We start from the raw sequence: 27,324 nt of genomic DNA on the forward strand, positions 1-27,324 counted from the left end.
TCATCGGAGCGCGCGGGGGACGGGGTGCCCGTCCGAGCTCTCGGACAAGCCCCGGTGCCCCGGGGACCCCGCGCCGGCCCCGGCCCCACCTCCTCACGCGCCCGGGAAACCCGGCTTCCGGCGGGCAGGCGGGTGGGCGCCCCGGGCCGCAGCCCCGCGCCCCCGAGCGGACACAGCACGTCCGCGAACTCGCCGGCCCGCGCCCTCGAGCCCGCGGGGCCGCCCGCCTCCCGCGCCGCCGGCCAGCCCTCCGCCGTGCGCGCCCGCCCCGCCTCGGCGGCCCCGGCTCAGCGCGGAGCGGCCGCGCGGCGGGGCGGGGCGGGGCGCGATGGGGGCGGGCGGAGGGCGCGGGCCGCGGGGGGCGGGCGTGCGGGCACACGCGGCGCGCGGCCCGGCAGGGAGCCGCCCACTCGGCCGAGGCGGCCCCGACGGCGGAGCGTGGCTGCGGCGCGGCCGGGAGGCGCGCGGGGCAGCGGCCGCACGATGGCCGAGGTGAGCGGCGGCGCCGGGCGCGGGGCGCGGGGCGCGGGGCGGGAGGCCGGGGTCGCGGGGCCGCCTCCCCGAGGGCCACCTGCGCGGTGGGCGTGAGGGCGGCCGGGCGGGCGCGTCGGAAGGGCGGCGGTGGGTCCCGGGCCCTCGTTCCTCTGAGCACCGGGCGCGTGGTGGCCGCTGTCGCCGAGCCCGGCGGGGACGGCTCTTTTGTGCCGGGCGGCGGGCGCGGTGCATCGGGACGGCCGTGCGCCCCGCGGGCGCGGGCTGCGTGTCCGCGGTGAGCGCCGCGCCGGGCCCCTCAGGTGCTTCCCCGCGGGGGACGCGGGCAGCCCGGGCGGCTCCGCCTCAGCCCCGCGCTCGGGCCGGCCGGGGCTCACGGGGCGCGGGCCGGGGCGCGTGGGCGCAGCTCGCGGCGGTGCTCCGAGGGCAGCTGGGCGGGCGGGCCGGCTGTGGGCGTGCGGGGGGCCCCGCCGCCCCGGGATCCCTGTCCGCGGGTGTCGCCGCCGCCGCCGTTCTTCGGAAGCCGGGTTCGTCAGGCGGCGGCGACGCTGGCGTGACTGTCGGCGAGTTGAAGGCGGCGTTTGGCGCGCCGTTCCGTCCGCCTCCTTGCGGCGGCTCTTCCCCCCGTTCCCCGTTTTCCTCGCCGTCGGGCGTCTTCCGTGAGCTCTCTGGGCGCTCCGTTCGCGGACGCGCGTCTGGGTCGGACTCCGGTTCGGCGGTGAGCGCCCCGGCCGCTCGGCCGTCCCCCACGAGCCCGTGAGGACGCGTTCTTGGAACTCGGTTCGAAGCGCGTGTGCGGAGATACGCTGTCTGTGCGTCCCGCGGAGGAGCGGAACGGCCGGCGTCGCGGGCTGTCCGCGGGTCGTCGTTGGCTTCTTCTGGGGGCCAAGAGGCCGCCGCCGCTTGGGCTGTGACGACTCTGGCGAAGCGGCTTCGTCCTCCGGCGCGCCTGCAGCTGGGCTGTGGTTCGTCCTCGCAGCGCCCGGCCCCCGGGTTTGCTGCCTTCGGGGTCGCGGGGAAGGTGTCGCCTCGTCGGCGTCCCCGGCTGTGTGGGGACCGCGCTCCCGTGTGAGGGAGGCGCTGCGCGGGCGCGGGCGGCTGTCCTGCGAGCGCCGCGGGCTTTCCCTTCATCTCGCTTCCCCTGCTCCCCTCACAGCCGGGGTCGGCGTCTGCCGGGACGCGGCGCGAGGAGCCGCTCTCTCAGGTCGCGCGCGGTCCGCGCGGGAGGTGTCAGCCGGCGCGGCGGCGTCGGGCCCGCAGGAGGGTCCCTTTGGTTTGAGTGTCCGCGTCTGTCCGGCGCGGCGGTCGGGCCTCGGGGCCCGCGCTGGCCCCTCAGCGCCGTGCGCGGGGTGAGGAGCGCCGCTCTCCCTGTGGGACCGACGGCGCTGGTCCTGCGAGCATCCTCCTGTCAGGTGTGAACGCCTCGGGGCCGACAGAAACGGGGGGCGTTTGAGGAGTTCACTTTGTAGGTGGAATTAAACGCCAGCGACGGAGCGAGGGGCCGCAGTGTCTTGTAGCTCTTGTGTGTGGCTGTAAAAGTTATGGTGACGGTGGCCGTTAAGAGGGCTGCCCTGGAGGTCCCGCGAGGGAAATGACTTGCAGGAGGAGCGGGCTCTCCCCCGGGGTGGATTTTCGCCTCTGCAGATGGCGTGAGAGCGGGCTCCTTTCGTCACAAACAGCCCTGCTTAAAAAGAATCAGAAATAGCCGAAATCTCGGGGGATCTCGGTGCTGAGCCGCCCATGTTTTTGGTATCTAAGGTCAAGCTTTGGGAGGGGGTCGCTGAATATTTTTAATGACCTTACTCCGAGTATTCTGTGACAGATTGCTTTAAATTTATTTATTTAGATATTTTATTTTTGATGACTTGGGTGAGAGATGTTAAAGATCACCAGGTTCCATGCAGAAGGGGCATCTGGAAACCTTTTTTGTTGTTGTTCCTTTTAAATTGGTTTCCACCTGAAAACCGGATTTCCTCTTGTCTTGTCATTGTTTGAAGCCTTTTTTTTTTCTAATTCTGGAAATTCCAGGATTCCGGTGTGGCCCCGTTTTCCTTCACAGACACATGCCTATTTTATCCCCCCAAAAAAGAGGTGAGTCTAAATAGAGAGCAGCCTGGCTTCACCAGGGTCCTCTGTGGGGCTCACTCGGACTTGGCGGAGTTGTGGGCAAAGGGGTGTTGCTGTTCCTGTCCACACTGGACTCATTATTATAAACCGCCTAGCAGATCACCCTGGGACTCTGCCTCGGGCGGTGAAAGTTTCACCCCGCGAACGTGAGGGAGAAGAGAGATGGAGAAGTGAAGTGTTGTGAGGGCCGGGTCCACACGGCCTCTGTGGAGGGGATGATGGCCTCAGGGAAACGCTAATTCAGGCTGCTAACTTTATTTTTTTTTCATATAGTTCTATTAGTTTGTCTCGTCTTACAGATTATTTGTGTCATCCTTACGCTCAAAGCGACATCAGAATTATTTTCCAGGTCTACACCAGCTTCCGGAAGCGTTGTCTTTGTTCTGTAGCCCTCTGGTTGTTTCTTGCATTATTCCTCACGAAGGTAAAATTTTTATACAGTCAGCTTGAACCTTTCCTGACGGACTGTGCTGAATTTTCAGGCAGTGCTCGGGATGGCATAACTGACTAACTCTGATCTTTTCTCTCTAAAAACTTCCTTTTGAAAATCTAGGGGTTTTATTTTACACTTACTTTTTAAAATCGAGTTCTCCTTCAGTCCCTAAAAGAAATGTTGGTGAGATTTTACTTAGAAACGTTCACGGTGTCGTCGTTATTTCGCATCAGCAGCAGTTGTGAAGTTGCATTGCTTGTGTAACTCGCCGCCTTAGTTAAAATTATCCTGGAGGGTAAATGTCTTTTTTGTTTGGGTTTTTGGGTTTTTTTCCTCAGGCTGACCCAGTTGTGTTCAGAAGTTTCCTACATGTGCAGTTTACGTCCCTCCGTTTTTTTATCAAAGTTTTCTGAAGATTACCTCTGAGCTCTCAAACTTAGGTTAGAAAGGAAAAAATGTATCCCTATCATTTATGTTTCTGTGTAATTTTTTCTTGTTGTTACTTTTTTTTTTTAAGAAGAAATGTTTGGTGTCTAAGGTAATATTTGCATATTTTTCTACTTTTTATATTTTCCATTTTCAGGACAAATAATTTTAAGAAAAAAAGCACAGCTATTAAATGATTTTGGCACAGAGTTTATACTTTGATTTATAGAGATCAAAAGAACAAGTATTTTCCCCATCACCCTCTTTGAACTAAGCAGCAAGAGAACTCTACGAGCATGTCACGCATACTTTCTACTCACAGGTAGACTTGGCCCAACATCTGTCCCCCGGGTTCTACCTCCCACCTGCCTGTTCTCTGCTAGACACTTCATGCTCTCAGTCTGCTTTGACTGCTCTTTTCATCCTCATACCTGCAGTGAGAAACCGGATTCTGTCCATTATCCTTTCGTGTGGTTTTTATATTGCAAATGCTGCCTACCTGGTTCCTGAGGCTTCCCAAGTCCTTCTTTCAACTCTGCTCATGGTAAACCATATCTCGTTGTCGTTCAGAACCCTGATGTTTCCATGAACCCAACAGAGGGACTTCTGGGTGCCCATCTGGACAGCCCATCCTCACCTCCACCGTGTTGCCTTTCCAGGTCAGCTCTCGCTGCCCATGACAGGAACCTGTACTCTGTGGCCCAGCCTCCCAGGTTTGACACACATGTGCAGGGTGAGCCTAGGGCTGGGCGTTTCCTGCACACGCTGGTCAAAGGCTGCTGCCTCCTGGACGAAGCCTCCTTTGGCCTCTGTACACAGCGCTCTTCTCTCCCTCTACGTCTGCCATCTCACTCAAAACTAAAGTTTGCAGGACAACGGGAGTCTTGATTTATTTTTTTCACTTTTTATTATAGAGAATTTCAGACACAATTAGAATAATTTAATGAAGCTTGGTGATACATGCTTGGAGATTCAACAGTGATCAGCTTTGGGCCAATCCCACTTCACTCCCCCCGCTGTTACCAACACTGGATTGGTGTGAAGCAAATCCTGGGCATCATAGAATTTCATTCACAAATATTTTAGCATGTAGCTCTAAAAGAAAAGCTCTCTCTCTTTTTTTAAAGAAAAGCATTACACCATATTGCACCTAAAAAATTTAACAATGACTCTTTAATATTGTTAAATTTCTAGTCAGTGTTCAAATTTCCTTGATTGGCTTGTAAACTTTATGTTACCATTGTTTTGTTCAAATCAAGATCCAAATTAGATACATACATTGTCTCTCTTAATCTATAGGTTTATTCTTTTTGCCTTGCAATTTAGCTGTTGAAAAAGCTGGGTCGTTTGTCCTGTAGAGTGCTCCCCAGTCTGTATTTTGGTGATTTCTTCCTTGTGGTATTGTTTAAACGTTCCTCTATCCCCTGTATTTTCTGTAAACCAAGGTTGACCTAGACGCTTGATCTGACTCAAATTTGAACTTTTTTTTGGTAAGAACACCCTATATGTAGTAGGATGTATCCTTCCATCCCGGGGAATGACCTGGTTGTCATCTTTTTTCATTAGGAGTTGTGGAATGGTAGTCTTCTAATTCTTCATTTATTTATTCACTGGAATACCTCCATAAAGAGAATCTTCATCTCATTAGTGATTCGGTTACCCTAAAGTACAGTTTGTATAAAAAGCGATACGTACTTGATTTTTTCTCTTTGTTTACCATTTTTCAGAATAATTGGTTCCCTAGCTTTCTCTAAAGGCAGCCAATGAGTTTTTCATTTGTTTGTAGTATCTTTTGAATTGCTAGATTTTAGTATAGTTAAATGACTTACGCTAATTTTTGACAAATCATATTCTCTGCTCTGCTACTCTTGACAATCAAGTTGTGTAACTTTCTTCCCCAGTGAAGACAAGTGCTCCCCTAGGGCAGACACTGGGAGTTCCTCATCTTTGTATCCTCATGAGGGCTTTATCAGTACATGGTCGATGCTTTAAAAACAAATACAAAACAACACCACCACCAATTTGTTAAATAGATTAGTATCATTTTGTTAAACTGCTAATGGTAGAGGATGGCATGAGATGAATGTCTGGTCTGTGTGTGTTTCTCCAGGTGGGCGTCAGTCCAGTGCTGCCAGCAGCAGACAAGCTACCTCACACGAGAGGACCTCCTGGGTTTTCTCTCTTCTTCCCCATTGTCCTTATTGCCCATCTGGCAAATAGTGATACTATTTTCAGAATCCTAGTTGTACCTCTGGGGCTTTATATATGTAAGGAAAAACAGTGGAAAACTTAAAAATTGAAAGAAGTTAGAGAAAAATGAGAGAGGGGAGGTAGCAAAAAATTCCAATTCTAGTAAGAGAAGTAAGGAGTACAAAATGTGTGTAAGAGGCAGAGGCAGAGCAGCTCCAAAGAGCAGCTGGGTGGAGACCTCCCGGCCTTGAATGATGCGGTTTCCTGGACCAGGAGGGCTGGGTCTGCAGCCAGAGAGAATGAGAATGACAGTTTCACCATAGGTGAAGGGGAACCAAGCCGTCTCCCCACAAGCTAAGGGTGGTCCAGCTGCTTTAGGGGATGTCTTGTATTGTAGATCCTGATTGGCAGTCTTTGATATGCACTGCAGTTTTCCAGGACTGAAACATATTAACAGCAATTGTCTATATTCAACGTTTAAAAATACAATGGGAAAACTTGAAGCATTTTCATTATGAAGCTCAGTGACTTAAAAAGTGAGGGGCCAGCCCCGTGGGCGAGTGGTTAAGTTTGCACAGTCTGCTTCAGCAGCCCAGCATTTTGCTGGTTCAAATCCTGGGCGCAGACATGGCACCACTCATCAGGCCATGCTGAGGCAGCATCCCATGTGCCATAACTAGAAGGACCCACAACTAAAAAGTATACAACTATGTACCAGGGGGCTTTGGGAAGAAAAAGGAAAAATAAAATCTTAAAAAAATAGATAAATAAAAAGTGATTTGTGTAGCCATCCTGATGGCATAGCAGTTAAGTTCACACTCTCCATTTCAGTGGCCCAAGTTTTACCAGTTCGGATCCCAGGCGCAGACCTATGCGCAGTTCATCAAGCCATGCTGTGCCAGGCGTTCCACATATAAAATAGAGGAAGACGGGCACAAATGTTAGCTCAGGGCCAGTCTTTCTCAGCAAAAAGTGGAGGATGGCAGTGGATGTTAGCTCAGGGCTAAGTTTCCTCCAAAAAAATAAATTTATTTGTGATTTAGCAGACTGGGTCCTTTGATTTCAACTTGTGGAATTATGATTCTTACCACTGAGAATCTGGCACAGCCTTAGAATCTCCTGCTTAAGAGAGGACCACAGACTCTAAACTTGGCCTTGGTGATTTCTACTAGTTAACCATTTTCATATAGTGTTTATGTGGCCCTTCCCATGATCAACAAGACAATCAGCATGTAAATTAGAAACTACATTTGGCTGCTAGTAAAAGAGCTGCTAAATAACAGTCAACATGCTTTCTGCTCAGTCACCCTCAGGGCATGACCTCAAGGTTGCCTCATGGTCACAAAATAGCCTCTAAAGTCCAGCTGTCATATTCTCGTTACAAGAAGAAGGAAGAAGGAAAAGCAAAGAAGTCTCTCAGCCGAGTCAGCTCCCATTTATAGGGAGCTTTCTGTAAAGCTCCACCCGACAGCTTCCACTTGTATACCATTGGCCAGTACTTAGTCACCTGGCCACAACAGAGACTCATAAATTAAGATTCTTGTACCAAGGCAGATCAGGCAAAGGACATTGGGTGGGCATCTATAATTAGTAACCATGGTGCAGCGCTTTCATTGATTCATTCATTATTCTCTCAAATCATACCAGTGGAGGGTTTACGAAGTAGCAGGCCCACTGCTGGCCTCGAGGTGTTGGTTTGGAGTTCCATAGATTTTGTTGCCTCTTTCAGGAGTGAGTGATTGTGTAGCAGCTTTTGTGGAGGTTTTTCTCGGTATTTCCAGTACCTCTGTGCAGAGTCAGACCATCAGAGCCCACAGGACCTTGGGACCTGCTTCCTGTGGGCCTGGCGCAACAACGATCTCACTGTACTAATTGGCCTTTTCAGCTCTCCATCTGTGTGTCCTCGTGAATGTGGCTAGTAGGCCTCTGAGGGATGTAGGAGCAGCTCTCCAGCCCGTTTCAGTCAAAGGCTCCAAGGCGTAGAGCTGAAGGTTACGTGGCTTAATGGGAAGTAAGACCTAAGTCCCCTGAGGCCAGTAGTAGGTTTTACTACATCCTGGTGAGAGATGCTCAGTGTGGTGATGGGGAAAGAGCTCAGGTTTCCCACCTCTGCATCTAGAGGTGTTTTTATACAGGCAAATAATGTTCGTGTCATACCCTTATTCAAAGGATCACTGTTAGAACAAAATCCAGACTCCTTGGCCTGCCCCAAGATCCTATGCAAAGTGGTCTCCGTCACCTCTGTGATCCCCATTTTCTAGCATTAACCTTACTAATGCTACTCTATCTACGCTGGCCCCTTTTCTGTTCCCAGAACACTCCAGCCTCTGGTGCCTCAGGGCCTTGGCACTTTCTCCACCCTCTGCCTGAAACACTCCTTTCCTCTCCAGTTCTTCACTGGTTCCTTGCCATCTCTTGGGGCTCACTCAAATGTTACCTCCTCAAAGGCCTTTGATGATGACCCTGTCTAAAAGGCACTTACTCCTATCCCTACCTGTCCATGCTACCCAGTGAAATTGCTAGCCTCGCTTTCTGCATAATTCTTTCATTGCATTTGCCCTATTCTGAATTGGTAGTTTGTTTATTTTTTGTCTCTCTCCTCTAGAATATGAGCTCCCTGAGGGCAGTGACCGCATAGGTCTTGTTCAGCAGTTTAACTCCCAGAGTTTACAACAATGCCTGGTCATAAATGCTCAATAAATATTTATTCAGTGAACTGAGTTTCTTTACCATGTGGAAGTTTAATGTCTTTATCTAAAGAATATGGATGATAAATCCTAACTCTCAAAGTTTGCTGTTGGGATTAAATGAAACCATAAATGTAGGTGCAGTTAGCACAAAATATTGGTATTTCAAGATATAATCTACCCCCAGTATCCAGATTTGAGACCACTTTGATATCTTATCATTTCCTCAGTTTCCTCATCCACAAAATGGGGATGGGAATACCTATCTCCCAGGTGGTTGTGAGAAAGAAATGAGATAATACATGGGCACAGGGTAGTGCAGTGCCTCACACATGATAAGTGCTCCGTAGAGTTCACCAGCTGTGTGACCTTGGGAGAGTTACAAATCTTCCAAAAATATAAGTTTCCTGAGAATAATTCCCTCTGCACAGTGGTGTAATGAGCATTGAATGAAATCGCCTATTAAATATGAACTCCACCATGTGGAAGGGCAGATGCTAGAAGGGCAGATGCATCAGACTCCGAACTGCCCAGTAGAACTTTCTGTGATGGTGGAAATGTTTTGTATCTCCACTGGCCAGTATGGTAGCCACTAGCCACGTGTAGCTACTGAGCCCTAGAAATGTGGCTAGTGTGACCGAAGAATTGAATTTTTAATTTTGTTTGATTTTAATTAACTTAAATTTAAATAGCCACATGTGGCTAGTGGCTCCTGTATTGGACAGGGCAGACTAAGTAACTTGAGCCTACGAAGCTGCCTGGCTGGTACACAATTCAATTTTGAGCCTGAGCCAGATCACAAATGACTCCCCTCAAAGGGTCAGTGCCATGAGTCTGGAAACCTCAATGATCTTCAATAGTTTTTTTCTTCCCTCTTCCATCTAGTACCCTGAAAGTATCCCCCTGAATTCATCTTCAGTGATGGGAAAATATCAGTGTGTGCTAGAGATGAAAACATCTTTGAAGTGGACGGTTTTTATTCTCAAGCTCAACCATTCAGATCACGCCAGAGGCCTGCACTGTCTAGCAGTGGAAGTCTGTACATCTATCCCGCTGTGTGCGTGGGCTGGCAGCTGCTAGGAATTCAAGACAGCATCTCCCCAGGCTGAAGGTGGAGCAGGGGTGTGTGGGAGAGGAAGTGGGACCCTCAAACCTACCTAAAAATGGGGTCATAACTCCATTCCAAGACTGCAAATAACTGAATCATCCGCCACATACTAGGTGTGTCAGTAATTTCTAAATGGATGAATGAGCAAATGTTAGTTACAAAACAGCAAACCAGAATTTTGAATGTTGATTTGTAGCACATCAAAGTGGCTAATAACAATTTGGAAATAGTCTGATTAAAATGAGTGCGTAAAAAGCAATAATCATGTCTTGAGTTCGGAATGTTGTCAACATCTGCTTTATGTTTCTGAGGAATGGAGCAAATATTAGGATTCCAAAGGAAAGGATGTACGTTTTAAGAGTTATCTATTTTGATTTACATGAGTACTTTTTGTCTTGTAATTAGAAATTTTTGGTTTGATTTCATTTTAGAAGTTTTAATTTGTCTTTAAGTAATGGTGCTATAATTTTACTACATCGTGGAATTCTGAGATGGGTGGAAAAACCCAAGGGCCTTTTCTTAGACACTGTAATTAGCTTTTTTAGTTCATAAATAATTCCTCTGAGATTCATTTCCATAGATGTTAATGAGCTTTATTAAGCCTTATTCAAATAGGTTCATATAGAACCACATGAATCTTTCTTATAAGCAGCATTCATACATTGGAATTATAGATAAAACTGCTTAAAATTCTGTCCTAACACTAGAAGCTGCTGAAACTAAAGATTCAGGTCAGGTCAGTGGATCTCAACAGGGTGCAGTTTTGGCCCCAGGGGCGATGTCTGGGGACAGTCTTGGTTTTTGCAGCTGGGAAAGGGAGGCGTTTCTGTGGTACCTGGTAGGTAGAGGATGGGATGGTGCTGGTTCTCCTGTGACGCACAGGACAGCCCCCACCCCAGAGAGTTCTCTGACTCCGAATGCCAGTGACACTGAAACTGAGAAACCTGGGGTCAGGTATCAAGAGATACAGAAAAAAGTGAGTTTCCATCTTGGGCTGTGCAGTGTGCTTAGGATTGTTTCCTCTATGGTTTTTCTGTGCTGGGCCTGAGATAGTCTCCCAGAGTTTCCTGGGGCTTTGCCTGAGTGCAATCCTTCAGAGCCGAATCTTCAGGAAGTGGAGGAATTGTGTGCTCAAGGATGTCTCTTCCTCTGATTGAAGTGGGTCCTATTTTCTGAATAAATGAAATGTGAATCTCCTTTGTAGATTTCCAACATCTTGTTTTTCAAGAGCGAGTAGCATCCTGAGGGACATAATCCAAAATAAGAATTCTTCTCCTTTTTAAAATTTTCTTTAAAAGTCATATTTATAGAATGTAGATTGTAAAATATTTCATGGGCTTAGTCCTGAGTATGCTGGTAGCTATTGAGAGTACAGGTGATTGTTCGTCTGTGAGCTGACGTTCAGAGAGAGTTGCGAGGACGTTTGAGAAGCTGAACAGCATATTAGGTGTGCTACAAACTAAGATAATGGTGCCATTTTAAAATTTTGTTTTGACAGTATGTCATAGAAATTAAACGATTATTCATTTTATCCTTTAATTTCCAGTCAAGATAACTGTATAATTGTGTGTATAGGTATATAGACGTATGTGTTCATGTATCTAATACATTTGTATATGTATATGCAAGTACAAACTCTATAACTGAAAAGTGAAATAATTTCTGGTGTTAGAGCAGTGTTTCTCAGTCTTTTTTTCATTATTCCCCTCACACTTGAGGCGACTTTAGAAATTTTTTCTAGTTGTGCTTCCCCCAATGAAATTTTAGTATCATACCATATACTTTTTATCTGTTTATGTACGTATATCTGTGCTTTATACATGAAAAGAGTAACATTTTTTCACACCCCACCCCAGAACCAACCTTCGCCCCATTGGGATGATACCACCCCTGATGAGAATGCGTGCAAGAGTGCTGTGATCACGTGGAGTTCTTTGTATTATAGTGTATGACTTTACAAAGAGCAACAGTTTTTTCTCCCATGTTACCTGTTTTTGATAGCCTCTTGAAGGGACTAGGTAACCCTGTTCTCTGCCGCACACCTCAGTTAGGAACAGCCCTCGTCCTTCACTTGAAAGTCTCTGTCTAGGTGATCTGTTCAGGTCCCTTGTAATCCAAAAGGAATCAGAGGTAAGTCAAATCGTGTAAATTTTAATCTGTATTTCAACAAGGTCACTGATTTTTTTTTTTAAAGGAAGATTAGCCCTAAGCTAACATCTGTGCCCATCTTCCTCTCCTTTATATATGGGATGCCTGCCCCAGCATGGCTTGACAGGCGGTGGGTAGGTCCACACCCAGGATCCGGGCTGGCCCCTGATTTTTTTTTTTTAAGACTTTGGTTTTTTTAGAACACTTTTAGATTCACAGCAAAATTGAAAGTACAGAGATTTCCCATATACCCCTGCCTCCACACATGCATAGCCTCCCCATTATCAACATCCCTCACCAAAGGGGACATTTGTTACAACTGATGAACCTGTATTGACACATCATAATCACCCAAAATCCGTAGTTTACATTAGGGTTCACTCTTGGTGATGTACATGCTATGGGTTTGGATAAATGTTAATGACGTGTCCATCATTATAGTGTCATACACAGTATTTTCACTTCCCTAAAAATCTTCTGTGCTCTGCCTGTTCATCCCCCCACCTCTGCCAGACCCTTGGCAACCACTGATCTTTTTCCTGTCTCCATAGTTTTTCCTTTTCCAGAATGTCATATAATTAGAATCATACAGTGTGTAACCTCTTCAGACTGCCTTCTTTCATTTAGTCATATGTATTTAAGGTTCCTTCGTGTCTTTTCATGGCTTGATAACTCATATATTTTTAGTGCTGAATAATATGTCGTTGTCTGGATGTACCATAGTCTATTCATCCATTCGTTTACTGAAGGACATCTTGGTTGTTTCCAAATTTTGGCAGTTATGAATAACGCTGTCATAAATATCCACGTACAGGTTTTAGTGTGGACATACGTTTCAGCTCCTTTGGGTAAATACCAAGGAGGGTGATCACTGGATTGTACGGTAGGAGTATGTTTAGTTTTGTATGAAACTGCCAAACCGTCTTCCAAAGTGGCTGTAGCATTTTGCATTTCCACCAGCAGTAAATGAGAGTTCCTGTTGCTCCACATCCTAACAAGCATTTGGTGGTGTCAGTGTTTCGAATTTTGGCCATTGTAATAGATGTGTTGTAGACTGATTTTTTTAAATAATATTTTTATCAAGATATAATTCACATACCGTAAAATTCATCCTCATAAAGTATACAACTGAGTGGTTTCACTCTATTCATAGAGTTGTGCAGCCATCAGTACTAATTTTAAAACATTTTCATCACCTCAAAAAGAAATTCTAGTCAAAATTTAAAACATCTGTGCTTCAAAGGACATCATTTAAGAAAGTGAAAAGATAGTCCAAGGATGGGAGAAAATATTTGCAAGTCATTTTTCTGGTAAGAGACTTGTACCTGGAATATATAAAAAATTCTTACAACTCAATACTAAAAAGACATACAACCCAGTTGAAAAATGGGCAACAGGGGCCAGCCCGGTGGTTAAGTTCTCACGTCCCACTGTGGCAGCCTGGGGTTCTCCAGTTCAGATCCCGAGTGCAGACCTATGCACCGCTTGTCAAGCCACACATATAAAGTAGAGGAAGATGAGCATGGATGATAGCTTGGGGCCAGTCTTCCTCAGCAAAAAGAGGAGGATTGGTGGCAGATGTTAGCTCAGGGCTAATCTTCCTCAAAAAATAAAAATGGGCAAAGGATCTGAATAGGCCTTTCTCCAGAGAAGAAATACAAATGGCCAATGAGCACCTGAAAAGGTGCTGAACACCATTAGCTATCAGGGAAATGCAAAGCAAAACCACAGTGAGATACCAGTTCATACTCAGTAGGATAGCTATAATTAAAAAAAAAAACAGACAATAACAAGTCTTGGCGAGGATGTGGAGAAATTAGAACCCTCATCCATCGCTGGTGGGAATGTGAAATGGTGCAGCCACTTCAAAAAAGTTTGGCAGTTTCTCAAAAGGTTAAACATAGAGTTACTATATGATCCAGCAATTCCACTCCTAGGAATATACCCAAAAGAAATGAAAACACGTGTTCACCATAAATTTGTACCCAGAGTTCCTTTTGGGGTTGATGAAAATGGTCTAAAATTAGACTGTGATGATGGTTGCAAAACTCTGTGAATATACTAAAAATCATTGAATTGTATACTCTAAATGGATGAGTTGTATGATATGTAAATTATGTCTCAACTTAAAGCTATTTTTTAAAAAGATGAAAACAAGCAAAGAATGCCCCTCTCCCCCCCCCCCCACTATCACCCATTAGCAGTCGCCCCTCATCCCTGCCCTCTTCCCCACAACCCCTGGTAACCTCTAGTCTGCTTTCTGCCTCTGTGGATTGGCCTATTCATGACATTTCATGTAAATGAAATCATACAACCTCTGACTTTTTGTACTTAGCTTCTTTCACTTAGATAATGTTTTCAAGGTTCATCCATGTTGTAGCATGTATCAATCCTTCATTCTTTTTTATTGGCTAATAATATTCCATTATATGGATATACCACAGTTAGTCTGTCTGTTCATCATTTGATGGACATTGGGGTTGTTTCCACTTTTTGGCTGTTGTAAATAATGGTGCTGTGAATATTCAATTACAAGTTTTTGTGTAGACATATATTTTCAGTTCCCTTGGGCACATACCTAGGAGTGGAATTGCTGGGTCATGTGGTAACTCTATATTTAACTTTTTGATGAACTGCCAAACTTGTCCAAAGAGGCTGCACCATTTTATATTCCCACCAGCCACCGATTTTTAAGTGAAGACTAGTTATATACTCTTTAAAGTAAGTTTCCAAAGTCCTAGGCCAGATTCTCCCCTTCACTGTCCCCACCCAAGGCCACATAGTCCCTTATATGGCAGATGGAAGTTTAAACCCATCACTGTAGGCCTTTTTCATCCCCCCCAAACACAATGCACCCCCCAGTTTCAAGGCTGTCTTGAATCATATGGATTCCACCCAGCGGTCTTCCCAGAACCTCCGTGACAGAGCTCCTGTGAGAGCTTTTTCTCTTTAATAATAGATCACATCCTTCAGGCCTCTGTCCCCTTTTGAAAAATTCACCTTAAAAATACACGTGAAGCTTTGTACTTAATACTAGAACTTGGTTGACATGTACACCTCTATTTTCTGTTTCAGCCATATCCCCACTCCACACACTCACACCATACGTGGCCCTTTACCATGCAACTGGGCATCGACACAGGGCTTGTCCGGCCTGTGTCTGTCTGTCAGCCACGCAGTCCAGTGAGTGGAGTCAGGAATCATCCTCACTGTAGTCAGCTGTTACGTGTCCTCAAATCTGTTTTGATGTTCAGCCTCTACCACATCTCGAGGGGTCACGAATTCCCTGTGTGGATCATTCTCAGTTCCAATCGTTCTTCGGTGTACTTGTCCCAGACAGCCTCTGTATACCTTTCAGGGCTGCTGCTCTGGTCAACCTAGAGATTTGGTGACAGTGTGACTCTTCACCCTTTCTGTGTCCTTAATAACAAGCAAGATATTTCCTCAGCCCATAATCTTTTCTTATAGAAAGCTCTGAGGTTTTTAGCCCATTCTTGCATGTGGAATATCTGTGTGAGTGTTCACAGTCTCCAGGTCCCAGGCTAGCTGCTCCTCCTTCCAGGCCTGGCACAGAGTGGGCCTGTGTTGCTCTGTGAGTGTTGCTGAACAGAGGAATGTGTCCTGTTTGTAAGTGTGATGTAGGTCCACACATCACTAACATCCTGGGCATCCCTGTGTTCTCTGTTGCAGGCTATCGGCTGTACTCTGAACTGTAGCTGCCAGAGTTTCAAACCGGGGAAAATAAACCACCGTCAGTGTGAGCAATGCAGACATGGATGGGTGGCCCACGGTAACTTTATTTTGTCCTCTCTCTTGTCCTGTAGTGTTCCCTTTAAAAAACTTGTAGTTATTCAGGTACTGATTTAATATCTAAGAATGACAGCTAACATTTCTAAGTTACTACTGTGTGCCGGGTAACAGGCTAAGAGTTTATATATGTTCTCTCTGAATCTCGACAACTCTATATGGTAAATGTTTTATCTACCCCATTCTAAGGATAAAGAAACTCATGCTTCAGTGCTGTCATTCTGCAATGATAGACGTGTTCCACGCTCTTTAATACAGTAGCCTCTAGCCCAGGGTTGCTAGGTAAAACACAGAATGTTGAGTTAAACTTGAACTTCAGATAAACAATAAATAATTTTTTAGCCCAAGTATATCCCAATGAATGTTTTTAGTTTAAGTATATCCCATTTATTCATTGTTTATCTGAAATTTATCTTCAGATTTAACTGGGAATTCAGTATTTTTATTTGTTAAACCTGACAACCGTGCACTGGCCACGTGTGGCTACTGAGTACTTGAAATGTGACTAGTGTGACTGAAGAACTGAAGTTCTAACTTTATTTAATGTTAATTAATTTAGATATAAATTTAAATAGCCATATGTGGCTGACGACTCTTGCATTGGACAGCACCAATTTCAGTGGTTTAATGCCAAGCCCGACAACTCGAGGTGGCAGACTCGGGCTCAAACCCCAGATCTGCTGGATTCCCACGCCCAGGTTCTTCACCTCCAGACCCTGTGCTTCCTGATTTTTGCATCCTCTTCATTATGCATCTGCTGCTTTTGTTTTTACCCCTTTTCTTTGCATCTTACCTGCTTGTGGCTGTTTTACTCCTTAGAGATGCCACAGGAAAGGGAGAAAAGAATAGTCTCAGCCCAGCCTATTTTTTTTAGAAGTTCCTGTGAATAACTTGGAGCCTGATAGCAATTAAGATTGTTAATCGTTTGCATATTCATCTTTTTTCTGTAGGAACACATAACTGAGAGTTAGCACTAGCTGACTTCCTGTGCAGTGTTTCTCTTTGTAGGAGAATCTTTAAAAGTGGTATTTCTTCAATTTGATTTTTCAGCTTTAAGTAAGCTGAGGATCCCCCCAGTGTATCCAACAAGCCAGGTGGAGATTGTCCAGTCCAATGTGGTGTTTGATATTAGCAGCCTCATGCTCTACGGGACCCAGGCCATCCCTGTTCGCCTGAAAATCCTACTGGACCGGCTCTTCAGTGTGTTGAAGCAAGATGAGGTCCTGCAGATCCTCCATGCCTTGGACTGGACCCTTCAGGATTACATCCGTGGATACGTGCTACAGGTATGGTGACCATGGCCGCCATGCTCCTAGAACATCTTCTGGTATCTCTGTCCACATAACTGATGTCATCCGCTTGTCCGCCAATGCGACAGCCATTGGTGGTCATCCCTTCCCTTTAATATTTTTTCTAATGGCTTAAGCCATACTTCATGTTCTAGGAGGAATCCAGTGCTTTCCTCAAGACACTGTGAAACTTGAGGATTTGGGAGTGTTACATATTTTCTGATGTGGGTTTCACTAAGCCACTTCTTCCACAGTAAACCATTTGCCCCATCTTCAGTGCTGCCTACATTTCTTTTATTAGACTCAGTTACCTGCTGACACAAGACACTGTCTCTTTCCGATTTTACTGAGAGTTTAGGGGGTAACTTACAGTGCAGAACCACACAGCACACAGTTACAATTTCATGCCACACCTTCCTGTTCTTTAAAGCCCTCTGCCACCCCAGTGCTGATTTTCCTTCCGAGGCTCCATCATCTTGTGGTCTTTCTGTGTTCATGCTCTTGGACTTTCTCTCTCTCTTACTCCTCAATTCTCTTTTGGTCACCGCACATTTTCTCTTCATCTCTCCATTCTCCCTTGCCTTTCATCTCTTCTCTCTTCTCTTTTTTTGCAAAGTCATTTCACTTCTATTTCTATATTATGCTAGGGGATAGGCCTTGTGTTTCACATTCAAGGAGGCTATCAAGGTTTTTTCACCAGCAAAGAACATATATGCTGATACGAATTATATAATTTCTCTGACATATGAAACAGCTACAGCATTTCTCTCCTTGCCTCTACACTAGGAAGTGTCAGCTAACTTTGATAAAAATTTTGGTGAAATGGGAGAATGAATGCATTTCCAAGACTAACATATACTTCGGTCTTACTCAAGTAGGCCATGTCACTGAAACAAACACTAATGACAGCCATTTATTGACTTAACCCTCTTCCAGTAATCTCAAGAGGTAGGTAGTTTATCCCCATTTTACAGTTGAAAAACTAGAGGCTCAGAGTGCTTCTAAATCTTGCTGAAGTCACTCAACTCATATGTGGCAAACCCGGAATTTGAACCCACTTCTTTCTGAGTCTAAAGCCCATTCTTCTGTGGAAACATGTTTGCCCACCTTGAGTGCAGGACCCCCAGCAGGCTAGAAACAGCCTTTTATGTAGAGTAGCATTATGATCTTACATTATGACATAGATCAATATTTAATGATCCTAATAATCTTGCTTTCTAGTGTTAGGATTAAAAATATGGAATCAATTACCTTGAACCTCTAGTGCATGAAAAATTTATGATGTTACATTCCTCATCATCTTCAAAACTCTTACATGCACTGTGAAAAATCTCAGTAGGCCATCAAATACATGTTCTGTGATAAAATATTTATTGTAGTTTTGGGAAAAGTTAGGCCTTGCCAGAGTTTGAAAGATCTCCAACACTCCAATGTAATTACAGCTCTGCTTTGTGAACACGGGCAATAGATCAATATAGGTTCATTTGTTTTCTGATGCTAGTTGCTTGGGAATATTATTAAACTTGTAAGGAATGAATGCTTGAGCTATGCCTAGGCTTGATTGCTCCAGCTATACTCTTTAGATAAAGAATTTACTATTGTTCAAATGATACATACTTTGATTTTAGTGGGGAAAATTATTATGCCTAATTCCAGACAACCAGTTGGTTTGAAATAAGATGGAAAATAATCAGCAAATTTCCCTTAGGCTTGAGTGATATGATTTTATTCCTCTCTTTTGGACCACTACTTAAATTTGTGCAGTTTATTTTCTGCATAAACTTTCTGTCCTAGGAGAGTGGGGTGAGTGAGGGCTGAACTCAGCGAGCCCTGCGCTCATGGGGGTGTCTTTTTCTAATAGGCACAAAGTGCCCTAGGGTGCTAGTGGAGGCCCTGACCACATGACTCCTTTCTTAGAGAGAAGGGTAAGGAATAGTAAATTAATTGCTCTTTTCAATTCTGGTTTGGGTTTAGGATGCATCAGGAAAGGTGTTGGATCACTGGAGCATCATGACCAGCGAGGAAGAGGTGGCCACCTTGCAGCAGTTCCTTCGTTTTGGAGAGACCAAGTCCATAGTTGAGCTCATGGCAATTCAAGAGAAAGAAGAGCAGTCCATCATCATCCCGCCTTCCACGGCGAATGTAGATATCAGGGCTTTTATCGAGAGCTGCAGCCACAGGAGTGCCAGCCTCCCCACTCCTGTGGATAAAGGAAACCCCAGCAGTATACACTCCTTTGAGAACCTCATAAACAACATGACTTTCATGCTGCCCTTCCAGTTCTTCAACCCAGTGCCTCCCACACTGATAGGGTCACTGCCCGAACAATATGTGCTGGAGCAGGGTCAGGACCAAAGTCAGGACCCCAAACAGGAAATCCATAGACCCTTCCCCAACAGCAGCTTCTTAACTTCCAATTCCACACCATTTCAGGTCGAAAAAGAGCAGTGTCTAAACTGTCCAGATGCTGTTACTGAAAAGGAAGACAACGCCCATTTAAGTGACTCCAGCTCATACAACATTGTCACTAAGCTTGAAAGGACACAGTTGTCCCCCGAGGCCAAAGTGAAGTCTGAGAGGAACAGCCTTGGCACAAAGAAGGGCCGGGTGTTCTGCACCGCGTGTGAAAAGACCTTCTATGACAAAGGCACCCTCAAGATCCACTACAACGCCGTCCACCTGAAGATCAAGCATAAGTGCACCATTGAAGGGTGTAACATGGTTTTCAGCTCCCTGAGGAGCCGGAACCGCCACAGCGCCAACCCCAACCCTCGGCTGCACATGCCAATGAACAGAAACAACAGGGACAAAGATCTAAGGAACAGCCTGAACCTGGCAGCCTCCGAGAACTACAAGCGCCCAGGTTTCGTGGTGACTTCTCCAGACTGTAGGCCTCTTCCTGCCTATACTGGTTCAGGGGAGGATTCCAGGGGCCAGCCAGCCTTTCCAAGCATTGGGCAAAATGGTGTGCTTTTTCCCAACCTAAAGACAGTCCAGCCGGTCCTTCCTTTCTACCGCAGTCCGGCCACTCCTGCCGAGCTAGCAAACACACCCGGGATGCTGCCTTCTCTCCCTCTGTTGTCCTCTTCAATCCCAGAACAGCTGGTTTTAAACGAAATGCCATTTGATGTCCTTCCCAAGAAGAAATCCCGGAAGTCCAGTATGCCTATCAAAATAGAGAAGGAAGCTGTGGAGATAGCAAATGAGAAGAGGCATGCTCTCAGCTCGGATGAAGACATGCCCCTGCAGGTGGTCAGTGAGGATGAGCCAGAGGCCTGCAGTCCTCGGTCAGACAGAACGCTGGAGGAGCAGCACACACAGTCAGGAGGCTTAGGGAGGCCTCTCCCTGCAGGAGAGAGGGCCTGCCATCTGGAATCAGTGATTGAGTCCAGTGATGCCATCAGCCGAACCCCTGAGCAGACCACACACAGCTTAGAGAGGGAGACTGAGCAGAAGCCAGCATTGATTGTGGTGCCCAGGGAGGTGGAGGATGGTGGCCGCGAGCTCCACCTTACCCCTGGGATGGAGCCCTGTGTTCCTTTTCCTGACTACATCAAACTGCAGCAGCGCCTCCTGGCTGGGGGTCTCTTCAGTGCTTTGTCCAACAGAGGGATGGCTTTTCCTTGTTTCGAAGATTCTAAAGAACTGGAGCCCATGGGTCAGCACGCATTAGCACGGCAGAAGGAAGAAAATCGCTTCCAGTGTGACATCTGTAAGAAGACCTTTAAAAATGCTTGCGGTGTGAAAATGCACCACAAGAACATGCATGCCAAAGAAACACACATGTGCACCGTGGAGGGCTGTAAAGCTGCCTTCCCTTCCCGCAGGAGCAGAGACAGGTAAGGCATCTGTGGGCAATCATTTCTTCTAAGGCAGTGGTTCTTAAACTTTAACGTACATCTGAGTCACCTAGAAGGTTGTTAAAACACAGATTTCTGAGCCCTCCCCCTAGAATTTCTGTCTGCTTCAGTAGGTCTCGGCTGAGGCCTAAGAATTTGCATTTGTAAGTTTCCACGTGATACTGATGTTGCTGTTCCGGGGATCACAGATTGAGAAACACTTTCTATAGATCCGCATTCCTGAATTTTCAATTACAGTCTAAACTCATTTGGCCACAAAACCTGAGCTGAAATGATGTGAGGCTATTTCTAATATTTTTTTTTCAAATCTTTGTGTGGATTTTTTTATATATATTCAGTACAGAAATACTAATGAATTTATTATGGGGACATTAACAAAATTTTACAGCATATGCATCCTCCTCCCTTTCAAAAGTCTGAGAAATTCTGAATTCACAAACACATCTGGCCCAAAGGATTTGGGTTAGGGAATCATGAACTAGTTCTCTCAGAGGAGGGAGGAGGGAGCTTTTTAAATTATTGCTATGGCTTCCCAAAATTTGTCTGATTTTCATTTCATAATATGAAGTCCATCAAATGAAACCTTTTGTCTGATGTCTAGTTAACCAGTTGCATTGGAAAGGAAGAATAACTGCTTGATTGGAGATTTTTAATATATTGAGGTATCAAAGAATAAAGATTGAGAAGGTTATTTCAGGGTTTGTGCTCTTGATTGGAAGATGAGAAATCTGTCAGTGCTGGGTTTTCATGACCCACACACAGTCACACTGTTCACAAAGTGCCTGGGAATAGAGTATATCTCACCACGCTGGGGACACAGCACTGGCATTACCATCTGACTTGTGCTTTTCTTAATGAACTTGAGTCACATAACCACTCTGCAGATCACTTTCCTCCCCAGTGAAGGGAAGACCAAGCATACCAAAAGATGACCCCAGGAGGCTGTAAGGAAAGGACCAGCTCTCTGCTGTTTCGAAATGCAATATGATAAATGCTGAGTGGTTCACAGAATATTAAAGAGTTACATTTGCTCAAACAAGCCTGACTTGAAGCAGTTCAACACCACCTCCACCTTAGTCCAAATTGTAATGCCTAATTTATCAAGAGGGGAAAATGTACAGACTCCCACACACATTCCTAGACAGGACTCACAAGAACGCACTCGTTGTCTTGAGCAGAGAGGACAGAGCACAGGTGATATTAGTTAAAATTCCTGTTTCTGTTACTGGATGTTGAACCCAAGCACCAGGAGATCCTAATTAGTGAACCAGTTCTTCTTCATCCTCCAAGAGGAGTGCTTGTTCACAATAAGCTGTTATTATGAAGAAGAGACGGTTATATTGGTCCGATTATTCTTCATATTTATGATACTATTCTGACCTACAGAGTCTACTAAGAAGGCATATTGAAAATACTATTTCACTTTATGTTTATTATTCATATATTTAATATTTTATGACCTATTTGTGATGCAAGCCTCCTTCCCACCGCAGGAAGGCATCTTGCATTCTAGATTTAAGCCACTAATTCTTGTAGTCTAGAGCTTGGAATGCATTTTACCTAGAATCTGTGATTAAAATGATACCATTATAATAGGACCTTGTGGACAGGCCCGGGCCCACCACCATTTCTCTGAGTCAGAGATGAGAACTCTGTTGCTGTTAGGATAACTAACTTCCGCTCTTCCAGCTGCTGCTGCTGCCAACAGCAGTTATTAGAACCCCTCAGGAAGGGACCCGGACAGCACCCTGAATACTTATTCAGCCAAAAAATATTTAAGAACCTTCTGTGTTAGGTGTCATGGATACAGTCCCTGCCCACAATAGCCAGTGGTGGAGACAGACCAGTAGTAAACAGGCGATTGCAGCTGAATGTGCTGGGTGCCAGAATGGAAGAAGTACAGGCTGCTGTGGGCTCATGGGAGGGTGCCCAGCCAGACTTTTTGAGAAGTTAGTGAAGGCTTTCTGGAAGGAGTATGTCTAAACCCGCAGCCCTCAGATGTTTTAGTCTCACAGCTTCTTTACAAATTCTTAAAACCTCAGGACCCTCAAAGCTTTTGTCTGTTTGGGTTTATAGCCATCAATATGTACTGTATTAGGAATTAAAATTGGAAAAAATTAATGTATATTATATCACTTAAAATAATAAACCTATTATATGTTAACATTTCTATGAAAAATAACTACATCTTCCAGAACAAAAACTTAGTGAGAAGAGTGGCTTTGTTTTACATTTTTGCAGATATCTTTAATGTCTGGCTTAGAAGAAGATAACTGGATTCTCTTTCATCTTCTACATTCGGTCTGTTGCAGTATCATGTGTCATGTGCCTCTGGAAAACTCCACTGTACACTAGTGACGGAATGAGAGTGAAAAGGGCAAATAATGTCTTAGGATCATTATGAAGTGAGTTTTGACTTCAGGCATCTCCTGAAAAGGTCTCAGGGACTGCTGGGGTGCCCAGGCCACACTTGGAGAACCACAGGTCTCAACTAATCTAAATAGTCAAAAATCAGGGGGAAGAGTTGGAGGGGGAGGTAGAGATTGAAGGGAAGAAATGCAGACCTGGGCAGTGGGCTCCGCATTAGCAAAGTCCTGGAAGCAGAAAGCCTGGCAGGTGGTCCAGAGGGTTTTCGCAGCTGTGGTAGTCACTGGTCTTAGGGCACATGGCACATCAGGAAACGCATCTTACCCTCTGAGGCTTAAGGAGGAGAGAGGGGAGCCCACAAGTTAGCTTTTGGTATTCATGGAATACTCAGGAGTTGAGCATGGAGCCCAGAGGTTTGCTTTGTTGCAGCAGAGATCTTTCTGTACAAGGTTCCAGTAAATGTGTTTGTCTGACTTTTTCTTAACCACTTATGTGTACTGGAACCTATATGTCAATCTAGTGTCTAGTTTTCTGCTGACGCACACCTGCCCCTTCAACCCAGAATGCTGACATAATCACAGGGCACAGTTGCAGTTGAGATGAGCTGCTTGCGAAGTGGGTGATCTGCGAGTATAATTCTGATTATATCCAAAAAAGAATGTGTAAGGAGATAGAAAAGAAAAGTGAATAGTAAATTTTATACATTTTATGAAATATGATTAAACCTTCTCCTCTTCCCCACCCATGTCTTCGAAGATTTAGAAGAGAAAATTCAATTCTCAGTTATTTTGGTGAGGCTGCTTTTCCCAGTTTGACCCTGGGATGCATTCTGATCTGTATTGGGGGAAATATTTTCCCTGTTTGGAATAATTCTATCCCTTTTAAGATTCTACACCTTGGTATGGGCTGTTTTTACTAGTCAGAAGTTAGCAGGGAATCTCTGAGCAAGACCGACATTGATTGACAAGTTACATCCAAATGATATTGTGAGTAAAAGGCTTGTGTCATAATGGATATTCATTACCTGCCCTTCAGGAGTAATCATTGGGTAGAAGATTGGTGGTGTGCTCACAGTGCTGCATTTGCAAAACTGCTGTCTGGTATATAGTGAAACGTTGCAAATATGAGCTAAAGTTAGTACACACACATGCATGCACACACACACGTATACAATTTCTAGCCAATCAGATTTTCACTCCTGTAGCACTTCTGTGGCCATGTGCATGCAAATGCTCTAGACCGTGATATGAGCCACAGAGGAAATTTTAAATTTTCTAGTAGCCATATTAAAAAAGTGAAAAACAGGTGGAGTAAGTTTTAGTAGTGTTTTATTTTATTCAGTCTGTCCAGAATATTATCATTTCAGGATATGATAGGAGCCACATTTCAGGTGCTCAGGAGCCACGTAGGAGTGGCTGTCACATGGGACAGTGCAGCTCTGGAAGATATTTCCTGGTTTCATTGAAATGAAGTCCTCTGCTGAGTTCCTTGTTGTTTGTGACCAGTGTTCTCCTGGGACCTCCTAGTTCCAGGATCCCGGTTGAATTGGCCTGATTGAAATAGTCTGGCCATTCTGTATAGATGAGGTACAAGAAGTTCCTTATCAATCAGATTGTGGAAATTGAAGAGAACTGCACAGTCCCACTTTCCAGACTGTTGACCTTCCTGGTGAATGCTAACTTCTGACAAGTGTTGAACGGCAGCAGCCAGTGTCCACTAAACACCCATTGCGTCCCACGCCCCTTGTCATCACTTCTCCCATGCCACAGGTTTTCCTGATATCTACTAGTGTCTCCACTTAGAATGATGACTGTTTTTAAAACAACAGCCCAACGCATTGCTAACCAACTTTTCACTCTTGTAGACACAGTTCAAACCTAAATCTCCACCAAAAAGTGTTGACCCAAGAAGCACTGGAGAGCAGTGAAGACCATTTCCATGCAGCTTACCTTCTGAAAGATGTGGCTCAGGAGGCCTATCAGGACGTGGCTTTCACACAACAAGCCTCCCAGACATCTGTCATCTTCAAGGGAACGAGTCGGATGGGCAGTCTGGTTTACCCAATAACCCAAGTCCACAGTGCCGGTCTGGAGAGCTACAGCTCTGGCCTGCCAAGCGAGGGCACCATCCTGGATTTGAGTACTACCTCGAGCATGAAGTCGGAGAGCAGCAGCCATTCCTCTTGGGACTCAGATGGGGCAAGCGAGGAAGGCACCGTGCTCATGGAGGACAGTGATGGGAACTGTGAAGGGCCGAGCCTGGTCCCTGGAGAAGATGAGTACCCCATCTGTGTTCTGATGGAGAAGGCCGACCAGAGCCTTGCTAGCCTACCTTCTGGGTTGCCCATAACATGTCACCTCTGCCAAAAGACATACAGTAATAAAGGGACCTTCAGGGCCCACTATAAAACTGTGCACCTCCGTCAACTCCACAAATGCAAAGTGCCGGGCTGCAACACCATGTTCTCATCTGTCCGCAGTCGAAACAGACACAGCCAGAATCCCAACCTGCACAAAAGCCTGGCCTCCTCTCCCAGTCACCTCCAGTAACAAGATGGTGGACCAAGTATGCTTGGTCAAGCATTTGTCGTAATTCAGGAATAGGGTAGTCCAAAGAAATGTTTCTTTGTTTAATACCATTTGGGCAAGCCAGGCCAAAAGTATATGAGTTGACTTTGTAGTCCTCTACAGCAGGAGGAGCAAAAGACAAGCCTTGTGGGAAGCTGACATCGGGGCAGCATTTCCTATTATTTTTCTTAGCCCAGAAGGTTTTTCACTGACATAACGAAAACTTGCAGAAACGCAGTTTTCCCCAGATTTGTTTACACATTCCCTGGGAGAGCTCCAGGTCTGCAGGTCAACATCAGGGGCCCAGGACCTGGGGGCAGCTCGAAGTGAGGCTTGCAGTATTAAGGGTCAGTTGAGTGTCCTGGGTAAGCAGACTGTCACCCTGGGTGAGGAGCCAGTCCAAAGGTCACATTTTCAGTTCCTGCTTGAATGAGTCTGAAATCCAGACTTGAGTTTAGGAAAATGACTTTTTGAGACTATCCCTCCATTTGGAGTGGAGAATTGCTTTTATTTTTTTCTTTTTTTTCCCCTAAAGGTCTCATATATTACTCCAGGGAGTTCTCAGAGGAAGTGGGCTGGCCTCTGACTTGTAGAAACATGGGTGTTACCAAGGATGTTATTTCTTGCTCTGTAACACACGTTCAAGAAGCTACGTGCGAGATAGTTCATGCACTTAAAAATAGTGGTCTTCAATTTAATTTAAAATTATTTTGATAATATTTAATTTGTGTTTATGTTACGTGAGTATTTGGGGTGAGTGCAGACACGTCACAGTGTGACCTCTGGGTCTCGGCTCAAAAGCAGAATGAGCGACGACCTAAACTTCAGAACCACTGCCCGTTTTCATTTGGTGAACTTTGGAGTCCGTTCATTGTGATCCCCTGTGGGACGAAGGCATGCGTGGCTCTGGCAGGACCATTCATATACTCTCCCAAAGTGTTTAGAGAATGTGGTTCTGATGGTTGTGCATTTTTGGCATCACTGGATCCCTCAGCCTTCACTCTTTTATAAATGTGTAAGATTAGGATGAACTTACGAATCTACGTAGTAGAAAGACAAGTAGGACGTTATTGCCATACTGTATGTCTTAATATTTAACTTATTCTGAAATATATTCCATGCCCTGAGACACATTTGCTGTTGTAGAAAGGAAGCTTACTCAGTCCTGTAAAAGGAGACCATCTTCTGAAATTTGGCATTTACATTATCTAAAAGCCCGTGGTAGGGAAAAAGAAATTGATTTTGTATTAAGACTTCAGGTTAACCATCTTTTAAACTTAGAGTTGGTTTAAGTAATGAAAAACATCCTTAAAGAGAATTGGGAGTTATAAGAGAGATTATTCCTCTGGCCTAAAGGTGAAAAAAGCCAACAACCTATTACTGATTATTTCAACTTTTTTTTTTAAATAAATGTGACAACTTAAAACTTAATCTCTGCTTAAAGTGAGATGTATCTTTCAACTGTTTTGTTACCCAGCTGTTTAATATTCTAGTTTCCCCAAAGTGGAAAAATTTGTATACAAATGAGTTTTCTATGATTTAATAAAAATATATGACACACGTTTTGTTTAAAAAGGCAAACATTTGTAAAACTGGTTTTGTCATATGGACTGCCTGTTGTACAGGTGCCTGTGTTGTGCACACACACGCATGCACACACTATGAATCTTACAGAGCTGAAAACCCGGGGAGGCCTGGGGAGCAGGGACTAGCATCAGTAATAGTGCCACACAAAACAGCAGTCACAGCAAGTTAGTTCCAAAGAGAGGAAGTGGCAGCTTCACTGGGAGGAGGGGCTGGGTATCGATTTATCATGGAGGAAA

At 45.3% G+C, this 27,324-nt stretch overlaps 1 protein-coding gene across 2 annotated transcripts; it reads left to right on the forward strand.

Annotated features, from left to right (window-relative positions):
• Window positions 1-369: 369 nt before the first annotated feature.
• Window positions 370-27,082, forward strand: BNC1 (basonuclin zinc finger protein 1). Of its 2 annotated transcripts, none has more exons than XM_070570104.1 (5): window positions 370-492; window positions 15,302-15,401; window positions 16,469-16,704; window positions 18,682-20,546; window positions 24,799-27,082. In XM_070570104.1, exons 1-5 carry the CDS (start codon window positions 484-486, stop codon window positions 25,481-25,483), a joined length of 2,895 nt encoding a protein of 964 aa, XP_070426205.1. In that variant the 5' UTR covers window positions 370-483; the 3' UTR covers window positions 25,484-27,082. The 2 variants fall into 2 exon arrangements, with proteins under 2 accessions (XP_070426205.1, XP_070426214.1); XM_070570113.1 differs by lacking the exon at window positions 370-492 and adding an exon at window positions 1,284-1,457.
• Window positions 27,083-27,324: the final 242 nt, after the last annotated feature.

Source organism: Equus przewalskii, chromosome 1, assembly GCF_037783145.1.
Source record: "Equus przewalskii isolate Varuska chromosome 1, EquPr2, whole genome shotgun sequence".
NCBI lineage: Eukaryota > Metazoa > Chordata > Mammalia > Perissodactyla > Equidae > Equus > Equus przewalskii.